We start from the raw sequence: 26,395 nt of genomic DNA on the forward strand, positions 1-26,395 counted from the left end.
GGTGCGCGCGGGGGGGGGGGGGGCAATAAACTAAACAGCTGGACCAAGGCCTCCGGAATTCTTTCCCGTATTCCCAGCTGCTCCCGGCCCAGCCGCGGAACTTCGAACACCCGGGGAGGTCCGCTCCATCTCACTCTCCGCTCCTCTACCCCATGCCTATTCCTTCACTCTGGCACGAGTGAGTTTCGCCTCTTGTCAGCAGTTTCCTACTGCCCACGTCCACTGCAATTCCCTTCGCTTTAACGGCGATCTTTGATTGTTTAATTATTTGTTTTTGTTACCAGGTTAAGAAGGCCCACCGACTGTATCTGCGTTTTTTTTCAGAAGCGACCTTGCCACACGCGATGGGTAAGCCCAAAAAAGCGGCCCATCTCCATCGTCCTCATCGGCATCACCACATGGGCATTTATAGAAGGCATTCGTGGGTGGTTCCTGTCCTTGTGTCTGCATCGTACCTTAACCCGAACGTGTGGATATCCAATTAAAAACTTAAGTTAAATTATTTTGATTTTAACAGGTAAAGTCCACTGAGCTGTGTTGCTCTTTTTCAGAAGTGACCTGGCTACTAGTGATAGCCCTACGAAGTGGCTTAGCATCATCATCATCATCACGTGGAAATTAATGGCCGCAGCCAAATACTCTTCACGACACGCGTTTGTCTCCGGACGCATTTCATTCGCAAAAGATGAAGCCGAGGGGTGCAAATTGTGTTTCTCGTGGGCCTGGAAGTGCTGATGCAAAGCCGGTAGGGTGACCAGGTAAGGCCCTAGGCTTTGCTATGGTGTTAGGCCTCACTTATCACTTGTGCCCATGGGCTATTGAAAAGGTTGGGAAACATGGCGCGTAGTCCGTCATGCAAAGTCCGCTCATCCTCGCTGCAGGGGCTTATGGCTCTAACCGTCGAACAAAGACGGTGGTCACCGCATCGCGCGGCGTTTTCGGATGCGCTTCTGCGGCCGTCTGGAACGCTCTTCCTTCCGATGTTATAGGCAGCCACTGGAGCTGCGCACTTTTAAATCGTCTACATTGACAAACTCGTTTCTTTGAAACTGCTTTTTGCGTTTTAGTTTGATGCCCTTCCCCCCGCAACTCCGATTCGCACGGTTGGTTACGTACGGTGGAACAGAAGTCCAACACGCACACGAAACACGGGCATGGGATGCACAAACGTGGAGAGACGCGAGGGGGTGACGTGAGGTGAGCCACTTACTCGGCAAGATGAACGGGCACCTGCAGCACGGCCTCTGTAAGACAGCAAAGACAAAGATCCTCGTATAGCCTTTGGCAGGCTGTCGGGGCAAGTGCTGCTAGCGAGCACCTATGAAGGCTGGCACGGCACACGAGGAGGTGGGTGGCCAACACCACGCTTGGCCGCACTGGGTAATAATTTGAGGCTCAGTCGACCTAGGGGAGGCCCAGGACCAATTCAGATAATCGTCACTGAGTCGGGACTCAAACTTAGGCCCCCTCTTGCTGTTGGGCGACTGGCGCCCACCGGTACCCCCCGATGCCCACCGGTGCCCCCTGGCGCCCACCAGTGCACACCAGTGCCCACCGGCACCCCCCAGTACCCACCGGTGCCCCCTGGCGCCCAATAGTGCTCACCGGTGCTCACCGGTGCCCCCTGGCCCCCACCGGTGCCCAGCCCATGCCCACCTTCCTTGAGGGTCCACTTGACGGCGCCGGTGAGGCGTGAGACGGCGTGCATGCTGCCGTCCAGCGTGGAGACAAACAGCAGCGTCTCCGGCACCGCCACGGTGCCACCCTCGCCCACGCCGGGGCACACCTGCGGTGGCACGCGGCGGTGGCACGCGGGGAAGTGAGACGTGAGGCAGGGGCACGGGCAGGGCACGCGGTGGTGGCACATGTGGGGCAGTGGCGGGCATGAATGTTGCACATGGCGGCGGGGGGGGGGGAGGGGAGTGATACACGTGGCGGTGACACACGGCGGTGACACACGGCGGCGGTGACACACGCGGCGGTGACACACGGCGGCGGTGACACACGCGGCGGTGACACACGCGGCGGTGCATAGTTGCACAGGAGATGCACCAACAGGCCTTCTTGACAAGAGCACACCCATACACTGGTAACCATGCACACAAACATCACTTCAGTCACACTCAAGTACGCACATTACTCCACGTACACGCGCACACACACAAAACTAAACCCACACACACACAAAACTAAACCCACACACACACAAAACTAAACCCACACACACACACAAAACTACACCCATCCACACACACACACACCACTAGTCACCCCCAAGCAAACACATCACATACACATTTCCCAACAGTCAGACAACAATACAGCCCACAAATCCGGCACTGTTAAGGCAGCAGTGACGGTTGGTGGATCACGAAAACAATAAAAAAAAACCCATCACCAAGCTGCAGCGTGTACAACATTCGACAGCGCGTGTCGAGCTGGCTGCATCGGCTTTTCGTTGCCTGAACGAATACGTCGTTTTAAGGTCGCACTCATAACACACAAAGTGCTGGCCACACGTGAGCCACAATCACCTCGCTCGCTGATCTCGTCTCAAGGAGCGACGAACCGTCATCACGCAAACTCCGCACATCCTCGCAGCGACGGCGGCTTTTGGCGAAGCCATCGAACGAAAACGGCGGTGACCGCATCGCGCGGCGCTTTCGGATGCACTTCTGCGGCCGTCTGGAACGCTCTTCCTTCCGATATTCGGAAGCCACTGGGGCGATACACTTTTAAATCGTCTAGATGGACAAACTGCATATTACACTATGCTACTCACCACGCCTCTACACGACTGTACACGAAGCCACTATACTAGATTAACAAACTCATTTCGTTAGAACTGCTTTTTGTGTTTAGTTTGTTGTCCTTCCCCCGCACCCACGACTGGCGCGGTTGGCTACGTACGGTGCGCGAAAAAAGTTCTCCATACATACTACTGTACTCTTTGGTTATTTCGGTAAAGTCCCGTAGGTAGAAAAATTTAAAAAATTCAAACGATACCACGACGTTTCGATCGCAACACAAGCGGTCGTCCTCAGGCGGAAAAAAATAATCCAGCAGTGCTACTGCTGAACCAGCGAGAGAGCTGTTACAACAAGGAGGTTATTTATGTGGCAATAGGCAAGCAGGCGGGGCCTGAGCTGGAAAGGAATTCCATCCCCGGACGCAAGCACGTCCAGTTGTGTTAATGGGGGAGTAGTAATAGGTTTTTACCCTTTTATCTGGCACAAAAACTGACACCTTTATACAAGGGATCATGTTTGCAACATGATCCCTTGTATAAAGGTGTCAGTTTTTTGCAACATGATCCCTCGTATAAAGGTGTCAGTTTTTGTGCCAGATAAAAGGGTGAAAACCTATTACTATATCTTGTTACTGGCATAGGAGGTCTCACAATGTTAATGGGGGCGATTAGGGAAAGAGAGATTAGGGAGAGAGATTACTACTGCACATTATAATAACAATAATACACTACACCACGACACACCGCTGGGACTGCCGCTGTTGTTGTTGTGCTGCCACAGCCCTGAGCTTTTGCCGTTGATATAGCGGCAGGAATTTTTGTACTTCTGTAATTTGTACTGGGGGGGCCCCCCTCCATCACCACGACGCTGGTGGCGGGGAGGGGGGGGCGTCGACCGCGTTTCTTGTCCCAACGGCCGAGCAGGGGGGGGGGGCATCGCCATGGAAAGGGAGCGCGTCAGTTTAAGGCGTAGGAGGCTTTCGCGACCAATATCATCCATAATAGAGTTTTTTGGATTAGATCGCGTAAGTATATAAATGTTGTGTCGTTAAAACCGCCACCACCCGACACGGCCAATTGGTAAGGTTTGTCACGTAAACAGAACGTGACAATTCGTCACTAGCACAGCACTAGTGTATAGCGTAGTGTATAGTGTAGTGTATAGTGTAATATACTAGTACAGCACGAGTGAATAGTGTAGTGTATAGTGTAGTGTACTAGTACAGCACTAGTGTATAGTGTAGTACACTAGTTCAGCACGAGTGTATAGTGTAGTGTATAGTGTAGTGTATAGTGTAATATACTAGTACAGCACTAGTGTATAGTGTAGTGTATAGTGTAGTGTATAGTGCAATATACTAGTACAGCACTAGTGTATAGTGTAGTGTATAGTTTAGTATACTAGTACAGCACTAGTGGATAGTGTAGTGTATAGTGTAGTATACTAGTACAGCACTAGTGTATAGTGTAGTATACTAGTACAGCACTAGTGTATAGTGTAGTGTATAGTGTAGTATATAGTGTAGTATACTAGTACAGCACGAGTGTAGTGTAGTGTATAGTTTAGTATACTAGTACAGCACTAGTGTATAGTGTAGTGTGTAGTGTAGTGTATAGTGTAGGGTACTAGTACAGCACTAGTATATAGTGTAGTGTATAGTGTAGTACATTAGTACAGCACTAGTGTATAGTGTAGTGTATAGTGTAGTGTATAGTGTAGTGTATAGTGTAGTGTATAGTGTATTATACTAGTACAGCACATCGGTAGTGTGTTAGAGAGCCAAGCCACAACGTTTACAATCTCAGTCCGACGTTTCGCCCGTAATTACAAATAGCTTCATCAGGCGACAACCAGATTTGTCAACCTTCTATCTGCTTTGCACTACTACCGTGTGTTTGAATTGTTTGTTGTCGTAACTTTCTGACCCCGTGCCCCATATTGTAAATCTGTGACAAATGAGCTTCATAGCTCATCGGATTCCCCCCCGCGGTCTGAATCAAAGAGTCCGATTCTGAAGTGGGGACTCATCTCCATCCGTTTCCATCTGCACGGGGACAGAGCACTGTGGACCCTTCGCATTGCGGGGGGTTCTCTCCCGCCGCTCAGGCCTCCTCCCGCGCGTGTATCATCATTCATTAATTGGCGGAAAACATCTTCACATGCAGAGGACCGCAGAGCTCGGAGCAAGTGTGTGGTGGCACCAGCGGATCATCGCGCCGCGAGTTCCACACCACGCCGGCCCAACTTTCTCCTCTCCCCAGCGCCCACGTTTTAGACACACCGCACAAGGTGTTCATTTTAAATTCTGAGTCGACCCAGTGGCAGCCCAGGGACCGGTTTAGATATTCGTCACCGACTGTCGGCTACGAGCGGGAATTGGAACTCATCGTCGCCGGGGTTCGTAGTGTCGTCGACACGCTCCCGTTTCCACGGTGATGCCACGGCCCCCCCGCTCGGCCGTCGGGACACGAAATGCGGCCGACGTCCCCCGCCACCAGCGTCGTGGTGATGGGGGGGGGGAGAGACCTCGCGATTCAGGAACCGGCGTTGGCAACCGACCACCCGTTGCCACGTCAGCCGGCCACCGCCACCCACGCCACCGCAACTCGGCCTTCAAGCGCTTCTGCTTCGGCTCAAATTCGGCCGGTCGTGGCGAGGCCTCTGGCGAGGCCGAGGAGAAGCCACCGGGACGACCAACAAACGTCCCAAGTTCTGTGGGTCCTCCGCACATTCAGATTTTTTCAGCCGACGAATGAGGGTCCATGCGTGTGGGTGGAAAACCAGCGGAGCCGGGAGGAAGAGTGGAAGACGGAACGATTCACGGTGCGCGGGAATTCACAGACGAGCTTGGGAAGGTGGCCAGAACTGGCGCTGAATCCCCGTACAGTTGGGAATTAACCCACTTGCTGTACTGCCATCATCGTGCCCTGGCCATGAGCCAGGAGGCGGCGGCGACCTCGACTTCCGCGGGTAGGGAGTTTCACCATCATGGGTGTGTGTAGTGTGCGCGCGCGTGTGTGCGTGTGCTTGTGTGTGTACGATCCACTCATAGTGTAGCTCGACAAATACTCGGCGACCCGAGTCCGATTCCCGCTCACGTCCAAGACCAGTGGCGAATGTCTGAACCAGTCCTGGGCCACCTCTAGGTCGACTCAGCCTCAAATGAGTACCCGGTGCGGTGTGTAAACATCGCTACTAGGGAGACAAAGGCGGCCAGGTGTGGTGCTGGCCACCGACCCTATGTGCCTTGCCGGCCTTCGTAGGTGCAAATCGCTAACAGAAATTTCCCCAACAGTCTGTTAAGGCCATGCGGGGGATCTTTGTTGTCTTATTGTGGTCCACTAACCCTCGCTGCTGCCTCCAGTGCTGCATTACTGGGTGGGAGGGTGTATTGTATGGTTGAACTTCTTTCGTACCGTACGTAGCCAACCGTGCTAGTCAGAGGGTGTGGGGGCTGGTCAACAAACTAAACACAAAAAAGCAGTTCTAAAGAAATGAGTTTGTCAATCTAGTATAGTGGTGTTGTGTATAGTAGTGTATAGTGTGGTGGGTAGCACGGTGTAGTATATAGAGTATAGCAGTGTAGTGTATAGTAGTGTAGTATACAGTCACGTGCAGTAGTTTTTATGCACGTAGCCAACCACGCTAATCGAAGGTGCAGGGAAAGTTTATCCATCGGGATGATGATGATTTCAAAGTGCGTAGCTCCAGCGGCCTCCTAATATCTCAAGGAAAGAGCGTTCCAGACGGCCGCAGAAGCGCATGCGGTGACCACCACCGTCTTTGCTCAATCGCTCGCCTAACGCCACTGCGAGGATGAGCAGCGTTCGCGTGACGATGGTTTACGCTCCTTGACGAGATCGGCAGTGTACGTGTGCTGAACTTGTTTCACACCGTACATAGCCAACCGTGCTATTCGGAGGTGCGGGGGAAGGGCAACAAAGTAAACACAAAAAAAGCAAATCTTGACTTGAAGCTTTCGTGACTGCAGGAATCCTGAAGGCGACCGCTTGTGTTGCGATCGAAACGTCGTAGTTTTTGCTCTTATTTTCTTTGAACCTGTCTACGTGACTTCACTGAAAGACCCAAAGAACACAAAAAAGCAGTTGCACAGAAATGATTTCAAAGTGCGAAGTTCGCAGTGGCTTCCTCATATCGGAAGGAAGAGTGGAGGAGAGTCATTGCAACAGGGTGGAGTAATTGCAGAGAATGAACGAGATTAGCCGCGTTCACCACGGCTACCGGGGGCACGGCTCCGGCTCGGCCAGGAGAGGCCGTGCGGTGGGCGACGTGAGTCTTCGGCGACGATGCGGTTGCGGCTTCACCGTTTCCCCTCCTCCCGCCACCGCGATTACGCAATGAGCCAAGCGGTGTCACGGGCACCAGGCCAGCGGCGGTGGCATCGATGGCGGCACAGCGGCGGCACGGCATCGGGGAGCACGGCACGACGCGCTGACGGTAGCGCGACTCGCACGTGCGGCGTCAGCGGCCGCGCGCCAACAACAACGACCACGACAAACGCCGACGATCGCTACTTCAGCAACGACCGACGCTAACCGTGAAACCCTCCCCCGTCAACAGCAGTCCTGCCAAACTCACCCCTGAGCACTCACCGCACCCCTAACAAACACATCACTGACAATCATACCACGAACCCTAATCCTGACAACCATCCCAAGAAGAAGCAAGCACATCTCTGCCAATGAACCACACCCCGCACCGTACGTAGCCAACCGTAGCAAATCGGAGGTGCGAAGGGGAAGGGCAACGAGCTAAACACAAAAAGCAGTCCTCAAGGAATTCGTTTTCAATCTAGATGATTTAAAAGTGCATGGCTCCAGTGGCTTCCGAATATCGGAAGGAAGAGACCCAAAGAGACCCACAGAGATCCAGAGAATCGTATAGAACCGTTCAGACCCACAGAAACCCATAAAGACCCATACTCATATGTATCTACTGCATGTTCAACTTCTTTCACACCGTACGTAGCCAACAATAGCTAATCAGGGGTGCGCAGGGGAAATACGAACTAAACACACAAAACAGTTCCAAATAAATGAGTTTGTCAATCTAGATGATTACTTAAAAGTGCACAGCTGCCAGTGGCTTCCTAATATCACGTTGGCGGTGGTGCACGACTTCGCGGCACGTGCGTGCCATGGGGAAGGGCCATCGCCCGAAACGTCGTCTGTTTTTTTCCTAACCCCCCACCCTCTAAAGGCCAGGCACACGCGCACACGCGCACACGCGCACACGCGGAGTTGTCATTGACGGGCCCCGTTGGGTGTTAAGTCAACAAGCGGCAGCGTCGCGCACAATGTAAGACAACAACAACAATCACCGTCTACTACGGGAGGTGCGACGGAGGGAAAGCGAGATGCGTGGATGAGAGGCGAGGGGATTCCATTACTGAGCCACGAAGCTCTTTTTCAGGAAGCGACACGGCCAACACAAATGGCAGCTCAACAAAGTGGATTACCATCACGTGGAAATTTCTAGCAGCCAAATTACTCTGAACGCATGTCGATTCAGAGCGGAGGGAAAACCCGGAGGAACCGGAGAAAAATCCACGGGACCGAGAAGAGACAGAGACACGCAAACTCCAAATATAGAGCAGGCGTCAGGGTCGGGATCGAACCCACGACCTCGTGTATACCAGGCGAGGTAGTTAACAACTCCTAGCCACCGTGATGATGATGATGAGACACGCAAACTCGAAATATAGAGCAGGCGTCAGGGTCGAGATCGAACCCACGACCTCGTGTATACCAGGCGAGGTAGTTAACAACTCCTAGCCACTGTGATGATGATGATGATGAGAAAGACACGCAAACTCGAAATATAGAGCAGGCGTCAAGAGTCGGGATCGAGCCCACGACCTCGTGTATACCAGGCGAGGTAGTTAACATCTCCTAGCCACTGTGATGATGAGAGAGAGAGAGACACGCAAACTCGAAATATAGAGCAGGCGTCAGGGTCGGGATCGAAACCACGACCTCGTGTATACCAGGCGAGGTAGTTAACATCTCCTAGCCACTGTGATGATGATGATGAGAGAGAGGGAGACACGCAAACTCGAAATATAGAGCAGGCGTCAGGGTCGGGATCGAGCCCACGACCTCGTGTATACCAGGCGAGGTAGTTAACATCTCCTAGCCCACCCCCCCCCACCCCACAGAAGCCGTGCGACTGAACCGTGTGGATTTTAAGTCGCGCGTCAACCGACGAGGATGTGGGGATCGAGCGGCCGCCCCTCTTCACGAGAGCGACGCGCCCGCTGAACATCTCGCTGTGGCGTCGGACGTACTCGGACGAAACGAGGGTTCTCATCCACGCCGGCGTGCGATGGTGGTGCTGGTGGTGGTGGTGGTGACGGTGCATCACCTCTACCCGTGCTCAAAACAAACCCGCCAATTAGTTCCAGAAATAGGCCACATTATTCTAAACTGGTAGATAATCACCGGTAGCATGACACACACGCACCGCACGCACAGTCATCTGGTTTCAGACATTCATGGCCGGGGGCCGCCTAATTTTCAGAACAACGACCACCAATAACAATAACAACCACCACCACCACTTCCAGTAACAACCACGTACTAATTACCACCACCGCTGCTGCCTTTTAGTCTGTTGTCCTTCCCCCGCACCTCCGATTAACACGATTGGCGACGTACGGTGCGAAATAAGTTCAACGTGCATACATACATACAAACATACGTACGTACAATACACCACCTCCAACAACAACAACATTCTCCAACAACCGCTGTGCCACGCGCTCACTTTCCCCCACAACGACAATAACACCACCAGACAGCAGCAGCGGCGACGACGACGTCACCGCGGCGCTTGTACCAGGCTAGGTGCACTTTGAAGGTCACGTAAAGTGTGCAAGGCTCTCCCTGCTGACAGGAAGCCAGGGGAGACACCCAGGCGCTGTGGGTGAACTGAGGTGCCAGGCTAGGTGCACATTGAGGCCGTCACGTTAATTGTGGAAGGCTCTCCCTGCTGGCAGGGAGGTCACGGGACAGGCCCAGGTGCTAAGGGTCAAAGTGAACGATATGACGATCAGGTGCAATATACACATGGCCACCCAGACTCGCGCACACTGTCACACCACACGTACGCACACCGCGCCCGTGCACAAAGAACAAAGATCCCCCGTCTAGCCTTAACAGACTGCAGGGGGCAAGTGCTGTTAGCAAGCACCTATGAAGGCTGGAACGGTACACGAGAGGGTGGGTGGCCAGCACCACGCCCGACCGCCTTTGCCTCCCCAGTGGCGATGTTTACACACCGCACCAGGTACTCATTTGAGGCTGATTCGACCTAGGGGAGGCCCAGGAACGGTTCACTGATGTTGGCCGTGAGTGGGAATCGAACCCGGGTCGCCGGGTTCATAGCGCTGCGGAGCGCTAACCGCTACACCACCGCTCCCCAAACATACGCACACACACTCACAGACACACACACACACACCACCCACTTAATCCATCTGCGCCGGTTGCCTGAACGCAAACACACACCCCACACTCTCTCGACACCCCCCCCACCCCGCCTTATCCCACCTGCGTCAGACAAAGATTCCCTGTGTAGCCTACACATGCTTCTTGGGGCAAGTGCTGTCAGCGAGCGCCTGTGAAGGCCAGGACAGCACGCAAGGGGGTAGGGTGTGGCCAAGTACCCACACGCGGCCACCTTTGTCTCCCCCAGTGTTTATACACCACACCAGGTACTCATCTGAAGCCAAATCGACCTAGGGGAGTCCCAGAACCGGTTATATAATTGTCACTGTTATTGGCCACGAGCGGGATTCAAACTCAGGTTCGTTAGCGCACTGCGCAAACCACTCACAATAAGGACAAAGATCCCCCGTGTAGCCTTAACAGACTGTTGGGGCAAGTGCTGTTAGCGAGCATCTATGAAGGCCGGCACGGCACACGAGAGGGGGTGGGTGACCAGCACCACGCCCGCCCGCCTTTGTCTCCCCAGTGGCGATGTTTACACACCGCACCAGGTACTCATTTGAGGCTGAGTCGACCTTGGCAGAGGACCAGGGCCGGATCCAGACAATCGTCACTAGTATTCGTGGCCGTGAGCGGGAATCGAACTCGGGTCGCCGGGTTCGTAGCAGCAGCGCGCTCACCGCTGCGCCACCGCTCCCCACAGTCAGTCACTCGCTCACACTCCCTACGGGCCCACGTGTACTCCACCTGCACTCCACCTGCACTCCACCTGCACTCCACCTGCACTCCACCTGCACGCCACCTGCACACCACCCTCCTCCGTGTCCCACCACACGCACACAGACACAGCCCGGCGTGGCCAGACCTCCCGTCGTGCCCGCTGTTGCTGCGCTGGCTACAGGCGATGCCGTGACCCCGGTGAACTCGGCTGTGGGTGCTCGCGAGATAAGCCCGGCTCACTCGGCAGACCTGCACGGCAATCGATGGCACCGGGATAAATGGGGGCTGATGGGGGATTCGAGGGAGGATGGAGTGGGGGGGGTGAGAGCAGGCGGGGCGGTGGGACGTGAGAGATCGACCGGCTGTGTCTGTACCCTGGTACCCACGAGGTTTCAACACACAGCCCACAGTCCGCGTGTGTGTACGTGTGTGTACATGCGTGCGAGTGTGTAACGTGTGTGTGTGTGCGTGGACGGGAGCGGTGGTGTAGCACTTCGCGCTACGCTGCACTACGAACCCGGCGACCCGGGTTCGATTCCCGCTCACGGCCAACACCACTGGTGAAGATTTGAATCGGTTCTGGGCCACCTCTAGGTCGACTCAGCCTCAAATGAATACCTGGAGCGGTGTGTAAATATCGCTACGCGGGAGACAAAGGCGGCCGGGCATGGTGCTGGCCACCCACCCTATGTGCCGTGTTGTGCCGGCCTTCATAGTTGCTCGCTAACAGCACATTCCCCAACAGTATGTTAAGGTTATACGGAGGATCTCTGTTGTAAAAACATTTTAAAGCAGAATGTTAGTGCTGGATACAGCCACATTTGCAAATGTGATTTATAAATGTAATCCTGAACAATGTATTGAATCATTAAATTGTAATGTGTGCTGTCTTGGTGTGGTCTGTGACTTTGTTTTGCTGTTGTTTTACAGCCCCTTTTTGAACATTGAGAACTGATGATGCAATTTCAACTGATATACTTTATTTATTTGTTAAAGGGGCGGCCAAGTTGGCGAGATCTTAACTACCTCGCCTGGTATGCAGGAGGTCGTGGGTTCGATCCCGACCCAGACGCCTGCTGCTGCTGTATATTTGGAGCCAGCGTGTTTACCACGTGGTCGCGTGGACTTTTTCTCCGGGTCTTTCCCGGCATGCATTGAGATTACGTAATTTAGATTATGTTGGTGCTATCAATTGTCCAAATGATGGACCACTTTGTTGAGCTATCATTTGTGGCCGGGTCGCTTCTGACAAGTAAGTGTAGACCTAAGTGGGCTTTGCCTGTTAGGATCGGGATGGTTTCGTGCTGTATTTGCGTGTCTTTGAGTGCATTGTTTACCTTTCTTGTAACTTGCATCGCTATTGTGTTTATGTCGTGTTGGTTGTTGTAACTCTCTGACCCCGTGTCTTGACTAGACACCTGTGAAACATATCTTGAAAGCGCATCGGATTCCTCCAGTATGATTATGAATATCTGAACCGGTCCTGGGCCTCCCCTAGGTTGACTCAGCCTCAAACGAGTACCTGGTGTGTAAAAACATCGCCACTAGGGAGAAAAAAAATCGGCCGGGCATAGTGCTGGCCACCCCCACCTCCTCTCGTGTGCCATGCCGGCCTTCATAGGTGCTACTCGCTAACAACAGTGTGTGTGTGACTGTGTTTAGGTGTGTGCAGAGTACTGTGTGTGCGTAGGTGCTCGTGAAGGACGCTGCTACTGGGCAGTTGGAGGCAGTCGCCCTCCAGCAACAACGGAGGGCAGAGGAGCGACGCTCACAACAACGAGCGGAGCGTCGGGCGGCTAAAGCACATCGAGGTGGCACAGTAGGGGGCACGGGTGGTGCATCAGCCGGTCATCTCAGTCAGTCGACCCACGGCACCTGCTGGGTCTGCCCCGTGACCTCCTGCCAGCGGGCGTTCGACACTTCACGTGGCCTCAGCGTGCACCTAGCCTGGCACAAGCGTCGTGGGGACGTCACCGCCACTTTGTGGTGAATGGCGGTTGTTGTTGTTGCGAACAGCACCTGGCCCTAACGCCTTTAGGGCTGCACGGGGCTTGGGGGAGGGCGATCTTTGCCAGCGAGCGAGTGGAGTGGAGTGGAGTCGAGCCAGAACGCCGTGGGCACAACGATCACCGCGACCGCGCGGCGTGTGCCCTGGGCGCGTCCGTCATGGCGCACGCCGATGGAACGCTCCGTGCTGACAGTGGATTTAACGGCGACACGCACACAGGGGGCTCACTCGGCCGCCGTGCCCCAGACCACCGACCCAAGACCCAAGACCACCGATCCTAGTCCAACGACCCCAGTCCAACGACCCCAGACCACCGACCCCAGACCACCGACCCCAGTCCAATGACCCCAGACCACCGACCCCAGACCACCGACCCCAGACCACCGACCCAAGACCACCGACCCCAATCCAACGACCCCAGTCCAATGACCCCAGACCACCGACCCCAGACCACCGACCCCAGACCACCGACCCAAGACCACCGACCCCAATCCAACGACCCCAGACCACCGACCCAAGACCACCGACCGGGCTCCAATGAACTGAACAGTGAGGGGCCACGCTTGCACGTGGCGACAGAGAAGGAAGTGGAGACAGTGAACAGAGGATGGCACTTTGCATGGTGGAGGGGGGGGGCAGGAGATGTGGGACTGGGTATACTCACCAACACATACTCTTTGGTTCTTTCGGTAAAGTCACGTAGGTATAAAATAAAATAAATCACGACGTTTCGGGCGTAACACAAGCGTCCATCATGTCACTCTCCCAACACTCACCAATATCACTCACCCAACACTCACCAATATAACTCGCCCAACAGCTACCAATATCACTCTCCCAACACTCACCAATATCACTCTTCCAACACTCACCAATATAACTCACCCAACAGCTACCAATATCACTCTTCCAACACTCACCAATATCACTCACCCAACAGTTACCAATATCACTCTCCCAACACTCACCAATATCACTCTCCCAACACTCACCAATATAACTCACCCAACAGCTAGCAATATCACTCTCCCAACACTCACCAATATCACTCTCCCAACACTCACCAATATCACTCACCCAACAGCTACCAATATCACTCTCCTAACACTCACCAATATCACTCACCCAACAGCTACCAATATCACTCTCCCAACACTCACCAATATCACTCTCCCAACACTCACCAATATAACTCACCCAACAGCTACCAATATCACTCTCCCAACACTCACCAATATAACTCACCCAACACTTAGCAATATCACTCATCCAATACTCACCAATATCACTCACCCAACACTCACCAATATCACTCACCAAACACTCACCAATATCACTCACTCAACACTCACCAATATCACTCATCCAATACTCACATGCAAAAAATCACCACACTCACAACGGCCACTCACCACCACACCCACTCACCACACCACACATCACATCACTACAGTCGCGCATCACCACTCTCAATACTGTCACACAACACTCTCACCCACCCCCGCTTTCCCCACACTCAGCTCACCAATCTCACGCTACACTTAACCACCGCGCTCACCACTCTCGTGACCCACCGGTGACATTGCTCACCAGCCACTCTGACCACACTCTCTCCTCTCTCTAGCTCATATAACACTTGACCCGGTGCTGACCCACATTTGTTCTTTGGGTTCGGGGCCACGTGGCGGTAGTCTCTATGGCAACAATTATTGTCGTCAAACCCTACACCACCCACCAAACGATGTTATGTTTTGCAAATATATTATGATTTATGCGGTCCATTTTACAGTGTGGTCCATATGTCTTGTGACCCCCCCCCCCCTGTACGATGATCAAATCCTGCGTTTGTCAACCACTGTAGCCATGATAAGTCTTTAGGCCACCGGAGATTATGAGCTATATGGGTTAGATGTTGATCAATACATAGGGGGCACGTGTTGACACACTGGCACGTGTCAACAATAACTCTGTAGAGGATGTGTGCAATTGTGATCACTACGAATAGCCGCATTGGCCAAAACCTACTACTGCCACGGTACCACGTGGCCCTAACACCAACAGCAAATATGGACTCAGACAAGCTAACTTTGTGAACTCACCATCTCACCCCCATTCCACACTCACCCTCGCCCCCCATCCAGTAGGGCTGAACGATTAATCGATTTCAAATCGAAATCGCAATTTGAAACAATGCGATAAGCAAATCTCAAAGGCTGCGATTTTTTGCGATTTGAAGAGTCCTATAACTTTCTTATTGGAATTGTTTTATTATTGTATTATTATATTTGTATTTATTTAACTTAACAATTGTTCTATGTTTGATTGTTTTATTTCAATTAAAACATTTTAATAAATACATGTTGGAAGCAATTCATATCTTTTAAGTTCTCGTCCTTGCATAAGCATATATGGAGCAGTTCATGTTTTGATGGTATCACGTGGTAATGCTCCATCGCGTGTTTTAAATCTATTACACAGTGAATATTGAACTGAAGCTTGACTTTAAAAAAAATGTAATCGCAAATCAAATCGCAATCGCAACATCTGTCAGAAAAATCGCAGCTAGATATTTTCCCCAAATCGTTCAGCCCCACTGCAACCAGCACGTGGGGAGAGAGGAGGAAGTGCAGACGATGGGGGAATTGTCTCGAATGGAAGACACTTCGAGGGCAGGTGAGTGAGGGGGGTCTGGCCACTCGCCCACACATCGTCACCCACCACTCGCCCACCACTCTCACTCACCACGCTGAACCACGCGGTTCATTGACTGACCAATTCCCAACTCTGCCACGCTCACAGGATCATTCTCAACCACGTCCACTCAGCACACTCACCGTTATTATGTACACCCATCTCACACACACACCCCACACTCACCAATCACACAGAAACCCATCACTCACCACGAAGACAAAGATCCCCCTTATAGCCTTAACAGACTGTTTGGGGCAAGTGCTCTTAGCGAGCACCTTTGAAGGTCGGCACGGCACACGAGGGGGTGGGTGGCCGACACCACGCCCGGACGCCTTTGTCTCCCCAGTGACGATGTTTACACACCGCAGCAGGTACTCATTTGAGGCTGAGTCGACATAGGAGAGGCCCGGGACCGGTTCAGATAATCGTCACTGGGGTTGGTGGCCGTGAACGGGAATCGAACTCGGGTCGCCGGGTTGCTAGCACGGCGCGCTAACCGCTACACTTCCGCTCCTCACCACGCACACACAAACTCACCACACTCACCACACACGCACAAACTCACCACACTCACTACACACACACCACACATACTCACCACACACACTACACACAAACTCACCACACTCACCACACACACACATACTCAGCACACACACTACACTACACACTGCACACACATTCACCACACATACTCACCACACACACTACACACAAACTCACCACACACACACTCACCACACATACTCACCACACACACTACACACAAACTCACCACACACACTACACACAAACTCACCACACACACTACACACAAACTCACCACACACACACTCACCACACACACTACACACAAACGCACCACACACACACTCACCACACACACTACACACAAACTCACCACACACACACTCACCACACACACAAACTCATCACACACTCACCACACATACTCATCACACACTCACCACACACACTACACACATACTCACCACACACGCACAAACTCACCACACGCACAAACTCAGCACACGCACAAACTCACCACACACACACCATACGCACAAACTCACCACACACACACTCACCACACACACTACACACACACTCACCACACACAAACTCATCACACACTCACTACACACACCACACACTCACCACACACACCACACATACTCATCACACACTCAACACACACACTACACACATACTCACCACGCACACACCACACAAATAACCAGACGCAGAAACTCACCACACACACTCACTCACCACACGCACAAACTCACCACAAACTCATCAAACACTCACCACACACGCACACACTCACCACACACGCACAAACTCACCACACAAACTCACCACACACGCACAAACTCACCACACGCACAAACTCACCACACGCACAAACTCACCACACGCAGAAACTCACCACACACACACTCACCATACGCACAAACTCACCACACACAAACTCACCACAAGCACAAACTCACCACACGCACAAACTCACCACACGCACAAACTCACCACACGCACAAACTCGCCACACGCACACCCACCATACACACTCACCACACGCACAAACTCACCACAAACTCATCACACACAACACACATAGTCATCACACACACTCACCACACGCAACACACATACCACATACCACACACACAATCACAACACCCCACACACACAATCACAACACACCACACACACAATCACAACATACCACACACACAATCACCACACACACACATTAACCACCCACCCACTCACCACCCACTCACCACACACACACACCACACTCACCGCGGTGAGGCACAGCAGCAGCACCATCGGAGGCCACGCCAGGGCAGAGAGGCGACGAGGCGACGTGACCGGCATCGCCTCAACCACAGCAGGCCAGGGAGGCGACGACTTGGGGGGACACTCAGGGACTCGGGAGACCCGGGGACATGGGACTCAGAGAGACGTGGGATTTGAGGGACTCGAGACTCAACGACTCGGTGGTGACTCGGGGAGACTTCCAGGGACTTGGGAACTCGGGGGAGACAGGGAGTCGGGAGCTAGAGCGGAGACAAGGACTCGAGGACTAGAGGACTCAAGGACTAGGGGACTCAAGGAGACAGAGACCCGGGGACTCAGTAAGTACCTCAGTAGTAGGGGAGACGGGGGGGGGGGCTCCAGAGGACTCTAGGAGACTCAGTAAGTACCTCAGTAGTAGGGGAGACGGTGGGGGGGCTCCAGAGGACGCCCCTAGGGCTGCGCTCTGTGAGAGTTGCTGGGGGGATTCAGGGTCCGGAGCCCCGGTCCCCTCCCCCCCCAGGCCCACAACAGGAAGCTCCACACCTCGCGCTCCCATTGGCCCAGGGACGTGTGACGTCGCGCGTCAACACGCCGGCGCCACCCCGGTGGTGGTGGTGGTGGTGGGGGGGGGGCTGTGAGGTGACGTCACGCCGCGATTAGCGGTTTGCAGTGACGACATCCCGTCGCGCGTGCGTGGTGACGTAATTACCGGCGTGGTCTATGACGTCGCGCCGCGTGTAGCGGCGATGTTGCACAGCTTGTGGAGTTCGCATCACGCTGCGCGTGTAGTGATGACGTCACGTAGATTGCAGCGATGTCATGTGTCGCGTCTTCACGCGCGCCACTGATGGTGACGTCGCCCCGCGTGTAAGGATGACGTCACGCATGTGCAGCGCGAGGTGGGGACATTCCTCCTAAAGTTGTGATGACGTCACACCCAACGCGCCGTTGTCGGCACCACACGCCCGCCGTGTCTTCTGGGTGACATCACGTGGTGTTCGGCGGTGACGCGCGGGGCGTGTGAAGCCGCACGACGTCACGCCCTGTGTGGTCGGATGCCGTCGCGCCCCTGTTTGGTAGGATGACGTCCCGTCCCGTGTGGCGTTTAAACGTCACGCCCCGTGTGGTAGGCTGACGTCGCCCCCCCCCGCCCCGTGCGGTATGAAACGTCACGCGCCCCGTGTGGTACGATGACGCCACGCCCCGTGTAGTGGATGACGTCACGCTGTAATCACGGTCGCCTCCCCGCTTCGCCCTTTACCGGGGGCTCTCTGCTCTGATCCTCCACCTCATCGCTCCTCCTCGTCGTCGTCTTCTCTCCCCCACTCCCCTCTCCTCTTCGTCGCCTCTCGCGGTCTCCTCCTCCCCCCACGCCCCCCGCGTGTAGCGACGGCGATGACCGCGAGTCGGGTGGACGAAGACGGCGGGGAGGAGGCGGCGGCAGCGGGGAAGGAGCGCGCGTAGGAGACGACAGGATCACGAGGAGGTGAGGGAGACGCGGCTCGCTGTGTGTCACGGTGTGTGTCACTGTGTGTCAGTGTGTCACTGTGTGTGTCAGTGTGTGTGTCAGTGTGTCACTGTGTGTCACGGTGTGTGTCAGTGTGTGTGTCACGGTGTGTGTCAGTGTGTGTGTCACTGTGTGTCAGTGTGTGTCACGGTGTGTATCAGTGTGTCACTGTGTGTGTCAGTGTATCACGGTGTGTGTCACTGTCACTGTGTGTGTCAGTGTGTCACGGTGTGTCAGTGTGTCACTGTGTGTCACGGTGTGTGTCACTGTGTGTCAGTGTGTGTCACGGTGTGTGTCACTGTGTCACGGTGTGTGTCAGTGTGTGTGTCACTGTGTGTCAGTGTGTCACTGTCACTGTGTGTGTCACGGTGTCTCAGTGTGTCACTGTGTGTGTCAGTGTGTCACGGTGTGTGTCACTGTCACTGTGTGTCACGGTGTGTGTCAGTGTGTCACAGTGTGTGTCAGTGTGTGTGTAACGGTGTGTGTCAGTGTGTCACGGTGTGTGTCACTGTGTGTCACGGTGTGTGTCAGTGTGTCACGGTGTGTCAGTGTGTCACGGTGTGTGTCAGTGTGTCACTGTGTGTGTCAGTGTGTCACGATGTGTCAGTGTGTCACGGTGTGTGTCACGGTGTGTGTCACTGTGTCACGGTGTGTGTCACTGTCACTGTGTGTGTCAGTGTGTCACTGTCACTGTGTGTGTCACTGTGTCACGGTGTGTGTCACTGTGTCACGGTGTGTGTCAGTGTGTCACGGTGTGTGTCACTGTCACTGTGTGTGTCAGTGTGTCACGGTGTGAGTGTGTCACGGTGTGTGTCAGTGTGTTACGGTGTGTGTCAGTGTGTCACGGTGTGTGTCACTGTCACTGTGTCAGTGTGTCACGGTGTGTGTCAGTGTGTCACGGTGTGTGTCACTGTGTGTCACGGTGTGTGTCAGTGTGTCACGGTGTGTCAGTGTGTCACGGTGTGTGTCAGTGTGTCACTGTGTGTGTCAGTGTGTCACGGTGTGTCAGTGTGTCACGGTGTGTGTCACGGTGTGTGTCACTGTGTCACGGTGTGTGTCACTGTCACTGTGTGTGTCAGTGTGTCACTGTCACTGTGTGTGTCACTGTGTCACGGTGTGTGTCACTGTGTCACGGTGTGTGTCACTGTCACTGTATGTGTCAGTGTGTCACTGTCACTGTGTGTGTCACTGTGTCACGGTGTGTGTCACTGTGTCACGGTGTGTGTCAGTGTGTCACGGTGTGTGTCACTGTCACTGTGTGTGTCAGTGTGTCACGGTGTGAGTGTGTCACGGTGTGTGTCACTGTCACTGTGTGTCAGTGTGTCACGGTGTGTGTCAGTGTGTCACTGTCACTGTGTGTGTCAGTGTGTCACGGTGTGTCAGTGTGTCACTGTGTGTGTCACGGTGTGTCAGTGTGTCACTGTGTGTGTCAGTGTGTCACGGTGTGTGTCACTGTGTGTGTCAGTGTGTCACTGTCACTGTGTGTGTCAGTGTGTCACGGTGTGTGTCACTGTGCCACGGTGTGTGTCACTGTCACTGTGTGTCAGTGTGTCACGGTGTGTGTGTGTCACTGTCACGGTGTGTGTCACTGTGTCACGGTGTGTATGTCACTGTCACGGTGTGTGTCAGTGTGTCACGGTGTGTGTCACTGTCACGGTCTGTGTGTGTCTGTCAGTGTGTCACGGTGTGTGTCTGTCAGTGTGTCACGGTGTGTGTCAGTGTGTCACGGTGTGTGTCAGTGTGTCACGGTGTGTGTCACTGTCACGGTGTGTGTCAGTGTGTCACTGTGTGTGTCAGTGTGTCACGGTCTGTATGTTTTACTGTCACGGTCTGTGTGTGTCAGTGTGTCACGGTGTGTGTCAGTGTGTCACGGTGTGTGTCAGTGTGTCACTGTGTGTGTCACTGTCACGGTGTGTGTCAGTGTGTCACGGTGTGTGTCACTGTCACGGTGTGTGTCACTGTGTGTGTCAGTGTGTCACGGTGTGAGTGTGTCACGGTGTGTGTCAGTGTGTCACGGTGTGCGTCAGTGTGTCACTGTGTGTGTCACTGTCAGTGTGTCACGGTGTGCGTCAGTGTGTCACTGTGTGTGTCACTGTCACGGTGTGTGTCAGTTTGTCACGGTGTGTGTCAGTGTGCCACGGTGTGTGTGTGTCACGGTGTGTGTCAGTGTGTCACGGTGTGTGTCAGTGTGTCACGGTGTGTGTCACTGTCACTGTGTGTGTCAGTGTGTCACGGTGTGAGTGTGTCACAGTGTGAGTGTGTCACGGTGTGTGTCAGTGTGTCACGGTGTGTGTCAGTGTGTCACGGTCTGTGTGTGTCTGTCAGTGTGTCACGGTGTGTGTCTGTCAGTGTGTCACGGTGTGTGTCAGTGTGTCAAGGTGTGTGTCAGTGTGTCACTGTGTGTGTCAGTGTGTCACTGTGTGTGTCAGTGTGTCACGGTCTGTATGTTTCACTGTCACGGTCTGTGTGTGTCAGTGTGTCACGGTGTGTGTCAGTGTGTCACGGTGTGTGTCAGTGTGTCACGGCGTGTGTCAGTGTGTCACGGTGTGTGTCAGTGTGTCACGGTCTGTGTGTATCACTGTCACGGTCTGTGTGTCAGTGTGTTACTGTGTGTCAGTGTGTCACGGTGTGTGTCAGTGTGTCACGATGTGTGTCAGTGTGTCACGGTGTGTGATAGTGTGCCACTGTGTTTCAGTGTGTCACGGTATGTGTCAGTATGTCACGGTGTGTGTGTGTCACTGTGCGCGTCAGTGTGTCACGGTGTGTGTCACTGTGCGCGTCAGTGTGTCACCGGGTGTGTCACTGTACGTGTCAGTGTGTCACTGTGTGTGTGTCACGGTGTGTGTCAGTGTGTCACTGTGTATCAGTGTGTCACTGTGTGTGTGTCAGTATGTCACGGTGTGTGTCAGTGTGTCACGGTGTGTGTCAGTGTGTCACGGTGTGTGTCGGTGTGTCACGGTGTGTGTCAGTGTGTCACTGTGTGTGTGTCACGGTGCGTGTCAGTGTGTCACGGTGTGTGTGTGTCACTGTGCGCGGCGGTGTCACCGGGTGTGTCACTGTACGTGTCAGTGTGTCACTGTGTGTGTGTCACTATGCGTGTCAGTGTGTCACTGTGTGTGTCAGTGTGTCACTGTGTGTGTCACTGTGCGTGTCAGTGTGTCACGGTGTCACTGTGCGTGTCAGTGTGTCACTGTGTGTGTGTCACTATGCGTGTCAGTGTGTCACTGTGTGTGTCAGTGTGTCACTGTGTGTGTCACTGTGCGTGTGTGTCACTCTGTGTGTGTGTGTGTTAGTGTGTCAGTGTCTGCACGTGCTCACGAACAGCACTTGCCCCAACGGTCGCTTAAGGCTATAAGGGGGCTATTTGTCTTTGTGTGTACGTGTGTGTGTCGTTGTCTCTCTGCGTGTCTGCCATTGTCGGCGTCTCACTGTGTCTCACTGGCCGGCAGTGTCTCCCTGTCTCCCCATGTGACAGTGTCCCTGTCTTCCTGTCTCCCCGTGCCACGCTGTCCGTCCCTGTCTCCCTGTCTCCCCATGCCACGCTGTCTGTCCCTGTCTCCCTGTCTCCCCGTCTTCCCGTGCCACGCTGTCTGTCCCTGTCTCCCCGTCTGCCCATGCCACGCTGTCTTTCCCTGTCTCCCTGTCTCTCTGTCTTCCCGTGCCACGCTGTCTGTCCCTGTCTCCCTGTCTCCCTGTCTCCCCGTGCCACGCTGTCTGTCCCTGTCTCCCTGTCTCCCTGTCTCCCTGTCTCCGCGTGTCTTCACAATCCCCGTGGCACTGATTTGCCAACATTATTTGACCAGGGATTGAACTGTTCACCCCCGAAGGAAAATGTTTCGGGGGTCCTCCGTCCCCTGCCTGCACGTGGCCAGGGTCCGTGGCCACAGGCAGCGTTCGGGGTCGGGGTGGCAAAGCCGCGCCCCGCCAACCGGGCATGGGGTCGGCCGCCCTCGATCCGGCGCCTTGATGGTCAGGGCGTCTGCCCCCGCCGACACACGCACACACTGGCACCGCGATAGACATCTTACCTTGGATAGGTCCTTGTCTTTGCTGATCCTAAACGTCGGCAAAGTCGCGGCGACACCTTGTCGTAGTCGTCGTCCTTCTCGCTCCGCCGAAGGAATGCGGCCGCGTCCGGCGCGAAAGAAGTTCAGCGCGCGCACGCACAGACACGCACGCACGTGTGTGTGCACACGTGTGTGTGCGTGCACACGTGCGTGCGTGTGTGTGTCTACACGCTCCCCATTCTGAAGGAGACTCTGCTGGCAGGCCGGCCCGCGACTCTCGTGCCTTGACCCCGGCGGATCTACGAGTAACCTCCCGAGCGAGTGGGCTTCCCAGCCGCGCTGCCCTGCGAGGCCGTCTCTCCTCCTCGCTCCCTGTGGCCCTCGTAGCTCCTCCGCGTTGGCTCCCAGTGCAAGCCACAGTTACTTTTAAGATTCTACTACCACTGTCTAAGGATTTGCATGGGCTGCGTTCAACCATCCGTACATCGAATAGTTGATTCGGCCACACACTCCACTACCCAGCCACACGCTCCACTACCTAGCCACACGCTCCACTACCCAGCCACACCCTCCACTACCCAGCCACACACTCCACTACCCAGCCACACACTCCACTACCCAGCCACACCCTCCACTACCCAGCCACACACTCCACTACCCAGCCACACCCTCCACTACCCAGCCACACACTCCACTACCCAGCCACACGCTCCACTACCCAGCCACACACTCCACTACCCAGCCACACACTCCACTACCCAGCCACACACTCCACTACCCAGCCACACGCTCCACTACCCAGCCACACACTCCACTACCCAGCCACTCACTCCACTACCCAGCCACACACTCCACTACCCAGCCACACACTCCACTACCCAGCCTCACACTCCACTACCCAGCCTCACACACCACTACCCAGCCACACGCTCCACTACCCAGCCACACACTCCACTACCCAGTCACACACTCCACTACCCAGCCACACGCTCCACTACCCAGCCACACGCTCCACTACCCAGCTACACGCTGCACTACCCAGCCTCACACCACTACCCAGCCACACGCTCCACTACCCAGCCACACACTCCACTACCCAGCCACACACTCCACTACCCAGCCACACACTCCACTACCCAGCCACACACTCCACTACCCAGCCACACACTCCACTACCCAGCCTCACACTCCACTACCCAGCCACACACTCCACTACCCAGCCTTACACTCCAATACCCAGCCTCACACTCCACTACCCAGCTACACGCTCCACTACCCAGCCACACACTCCACTACCCAGCCACACGCTCCACTACCCAGCCACACACTCCACTACCCAGCCACACGCTCCACTACCCAGCCACACACTCCAATACCCAGCCACACACTCCACTTCCCAGCCTCACACTCCAATACCCAGCCTCACACTCCACTCTCTAGTTCTCTATTGTGTGTCTCTTTCTCGTTGTGTCTCTAGTGTGTGTGTCTCTGTCTCGTTGTGTCTCTAGTGTGTGTGTGTCTCTGTCTCGTTGTGTCTCTAGGTCTCTATCATGTTTCTCTTATCTCTCTCTCCCCCCAGTTCCCTCTCACTCATCCCTTCCTCCTCTACACGCACGGCGCTCTGAGAACCATTGTTCCAGGGGCGACTTAGGAATGAAAACATATTATTATGATTATTAATATTATCTGTGTTGAGGTCAGGGCAGTAGGGTTATGGCCGCGAGCGTCAGATGTTTACTCGGGGTGGCGGGATGCCCAACAGGGTGCGGGGTGCCGCGGTGCTGACATACGAAGCAGATGCATGGGTCAGAGTTGAGAAGAAGGGCTTACATAAAACTCGTGGACGCATTTCTTTCGAACTGCTTTTTTGTATTTAGTTTGCTGTCCTTTCCCCCTCACGTACCTCCGATTAGCTACGCTTGGCTACGTACGGTGCGAAAGAAGTTCAAGACACGCATACATTTACAGCGGGGGTGGGTTTGGGTCATGGGCAGAGATGTGCTTGCTTAGGGTGGTTGTCAGGTTATAGGGTTCGTGGTGTGATTGGTAGTATCAAAGGTGTGTTTGGTAGAGGGTAGGGGTGAGTGTTAGGCGTGTGTTTGGGTAGGGTCAGTGTGTAAGTGATTGGGATGTGAGTGGGGTAGGGTTAGTGTTAGTGGTGTGTGGTATGGTGAGTGGTAGGGATATGAGTGGGGTAGGGTTAGTGGTGTGTGTGTGGTATGGTGAGTGGTAGGGGTGAGAGTGGTAGTGGTTTGTGTGGTATGGTGAGTGGGGTAGTGTTAGTGGTGTGTGTGGTATGGTGAGTGGTAGGGATATGAGTGGGGTAGGGTTAGTGTTAGTGGTGTGTGTGGTATGGTGAGTGGGGTAGTGTTAGTGGTGTGTGTGGTATGGTGAGTGGTAGGGGTGTGAGTGGGGTGGTGTGTGTGGTATGGTGAGTGGTAGGGATATGAGTGGGGTAGGGTTAGTGTTAGTGGTGTGTGTGGTATGGTTAGTGGTAGGGGTGAGTGGGGTAGTGTTAGTGGTGTGTGTGGTATGGTGAGTGGGGTAGTGTGAGTGGTAGGGGTGTAGTGGGTATGAGTCTGTGCTGCCTGGCTTGCCTGCTGTGTGTGTGATGCTGGCACAGTAATTATGAAAGGGAGTGAATTGTGGGAAGCGGTGGTGTAGTGGTTAGCCTCGCCGCACTACGAACCTGGCGACCCGAGTTTGATTCCCGCTCACGGCCAACACCGGTGACGATTATCTGAGCCGGTCCTGGGCCCTCCCCTAGGTCGACTCGGCCTCAAATGAGTACCCGGTGCGGTGTGTTAAAAAAATATATCGCCACTAGGGAGACAAAGGCGGCCGGGCGTGGTTCTCGCCACCCACCCCCTCATGTGTCGTTCCGGCCTTCATAGGCGCTGCTACTCGCTAACAGCACTTGCCCCCAACAGTCTGTTAAGGCTTTCTCCTTTTTGCGTGGTGCCGTCATCACAGGCAGTGGTGTGGAAGGGAGTTGGGGTGAGCCCAGGAGTGAATTGTGTCTGGGTGCTTTCCTAAACACGATCGCAGCTCGGCGCTAATGGACCGGGGTGAATGTGCCCCGTGTCCCGTTTCCCCGCCGCCTCTCGCTGCGCGCCCACCCCATTTGCGTCTTCCCACGTGCTCCTTGTCTCCTCGTGTCTCCGTTTCACTGCCTCTGATAGGACTGTGTCTCGGTGTCTCGTTGTCCCTGTCTCTGTCCCACGTGTCTCTCTCTCTCTCACGTGTCTCAGTGCCCCCTCTGTCTGCCTATGAGTGGTACACTTGCATGTGGCGTGATGGGTGTGAAAACATTTTTCGGTCACTGGCCCAGACAGACCTGGCCGTGGTCATTTGTAAGTCTGTGGGTCTCTATGAGAGTCTGTGGGTCTCTATGTGAGTCTATGAGTGTCCATGTGAATCTCTGTTAGTCTATG

General features: G+C 54.3%; 2 protein-coding genes across 4 annotated transcripts in view; one reads left to right on the forward strand and one right to left on the reverse strand.

Moving 5' to 3' along the window:
• LOC116955070 (serine/threonine-protein kinase/endoribonuclease IRE1-like) overlaps window positions 1-18,460 on the reverse strand; it is a 42,056-nt gene extending 23,596 nt beyond the window's left edge. The window contains exons 1-3 of the mRNA XM_032976024.2: window positions 17,451-18,460; window positions 1,657-1,786; window positions 1,211-1,244 (exon numbers count right to left, since the gene is read on the reverse strand). Of these exons, the coding sequence (XP_032831915.2) occupies window positions 1,211-1,244; window positions 1,657-1,786; window positions 17,451-17,525 (239 nt within the window). The 5' untranslated portion in view covers window positions 17,526-18,460. The remainder of the gene's footprint in view (window positions 1-1,210; window positions 1,245-1,656; window positions 1,787-17,450) is intronic.
• An 89-nt stretch (window positions 18,461-18,549) lies between these two features.
• Window positions 18,550-26,395, forward strand: part of TEX2 (testis expressed 2) — a 34,177-nt gene continuing 26,331 nt past the window's right edge. For all 3 annotated transcript variants that reach the window (XM_076052829.1, XM_032976205.2, XM_076052830.1), the window contains exon 1: window positions 18,550-18,933. The gene's annotated coding sequence lies outside the window, so the exon portion shown is untranslated. The remainder of the gene's footprint in view (window positions 18,934-26,395) is intronic.

The sequence above is a fragment of the Petromyzon marinus genome, chromosome 58 (assembly GCF_048934315.1).
Source record: "Petromyzon marinus isolate PM22_M1 ecotype Great Lakes invasive population chromosome 58, UKy_Petmar_22M1.pri1.0, whole genome shotgun sequence".
Lineage (NCBI taxonomy): Eukaryota > Metazoa > Chordata > Hyperoartia > Petromyzontiformes > Petromyzontidae > Petromyzon > Petromyzon marinus.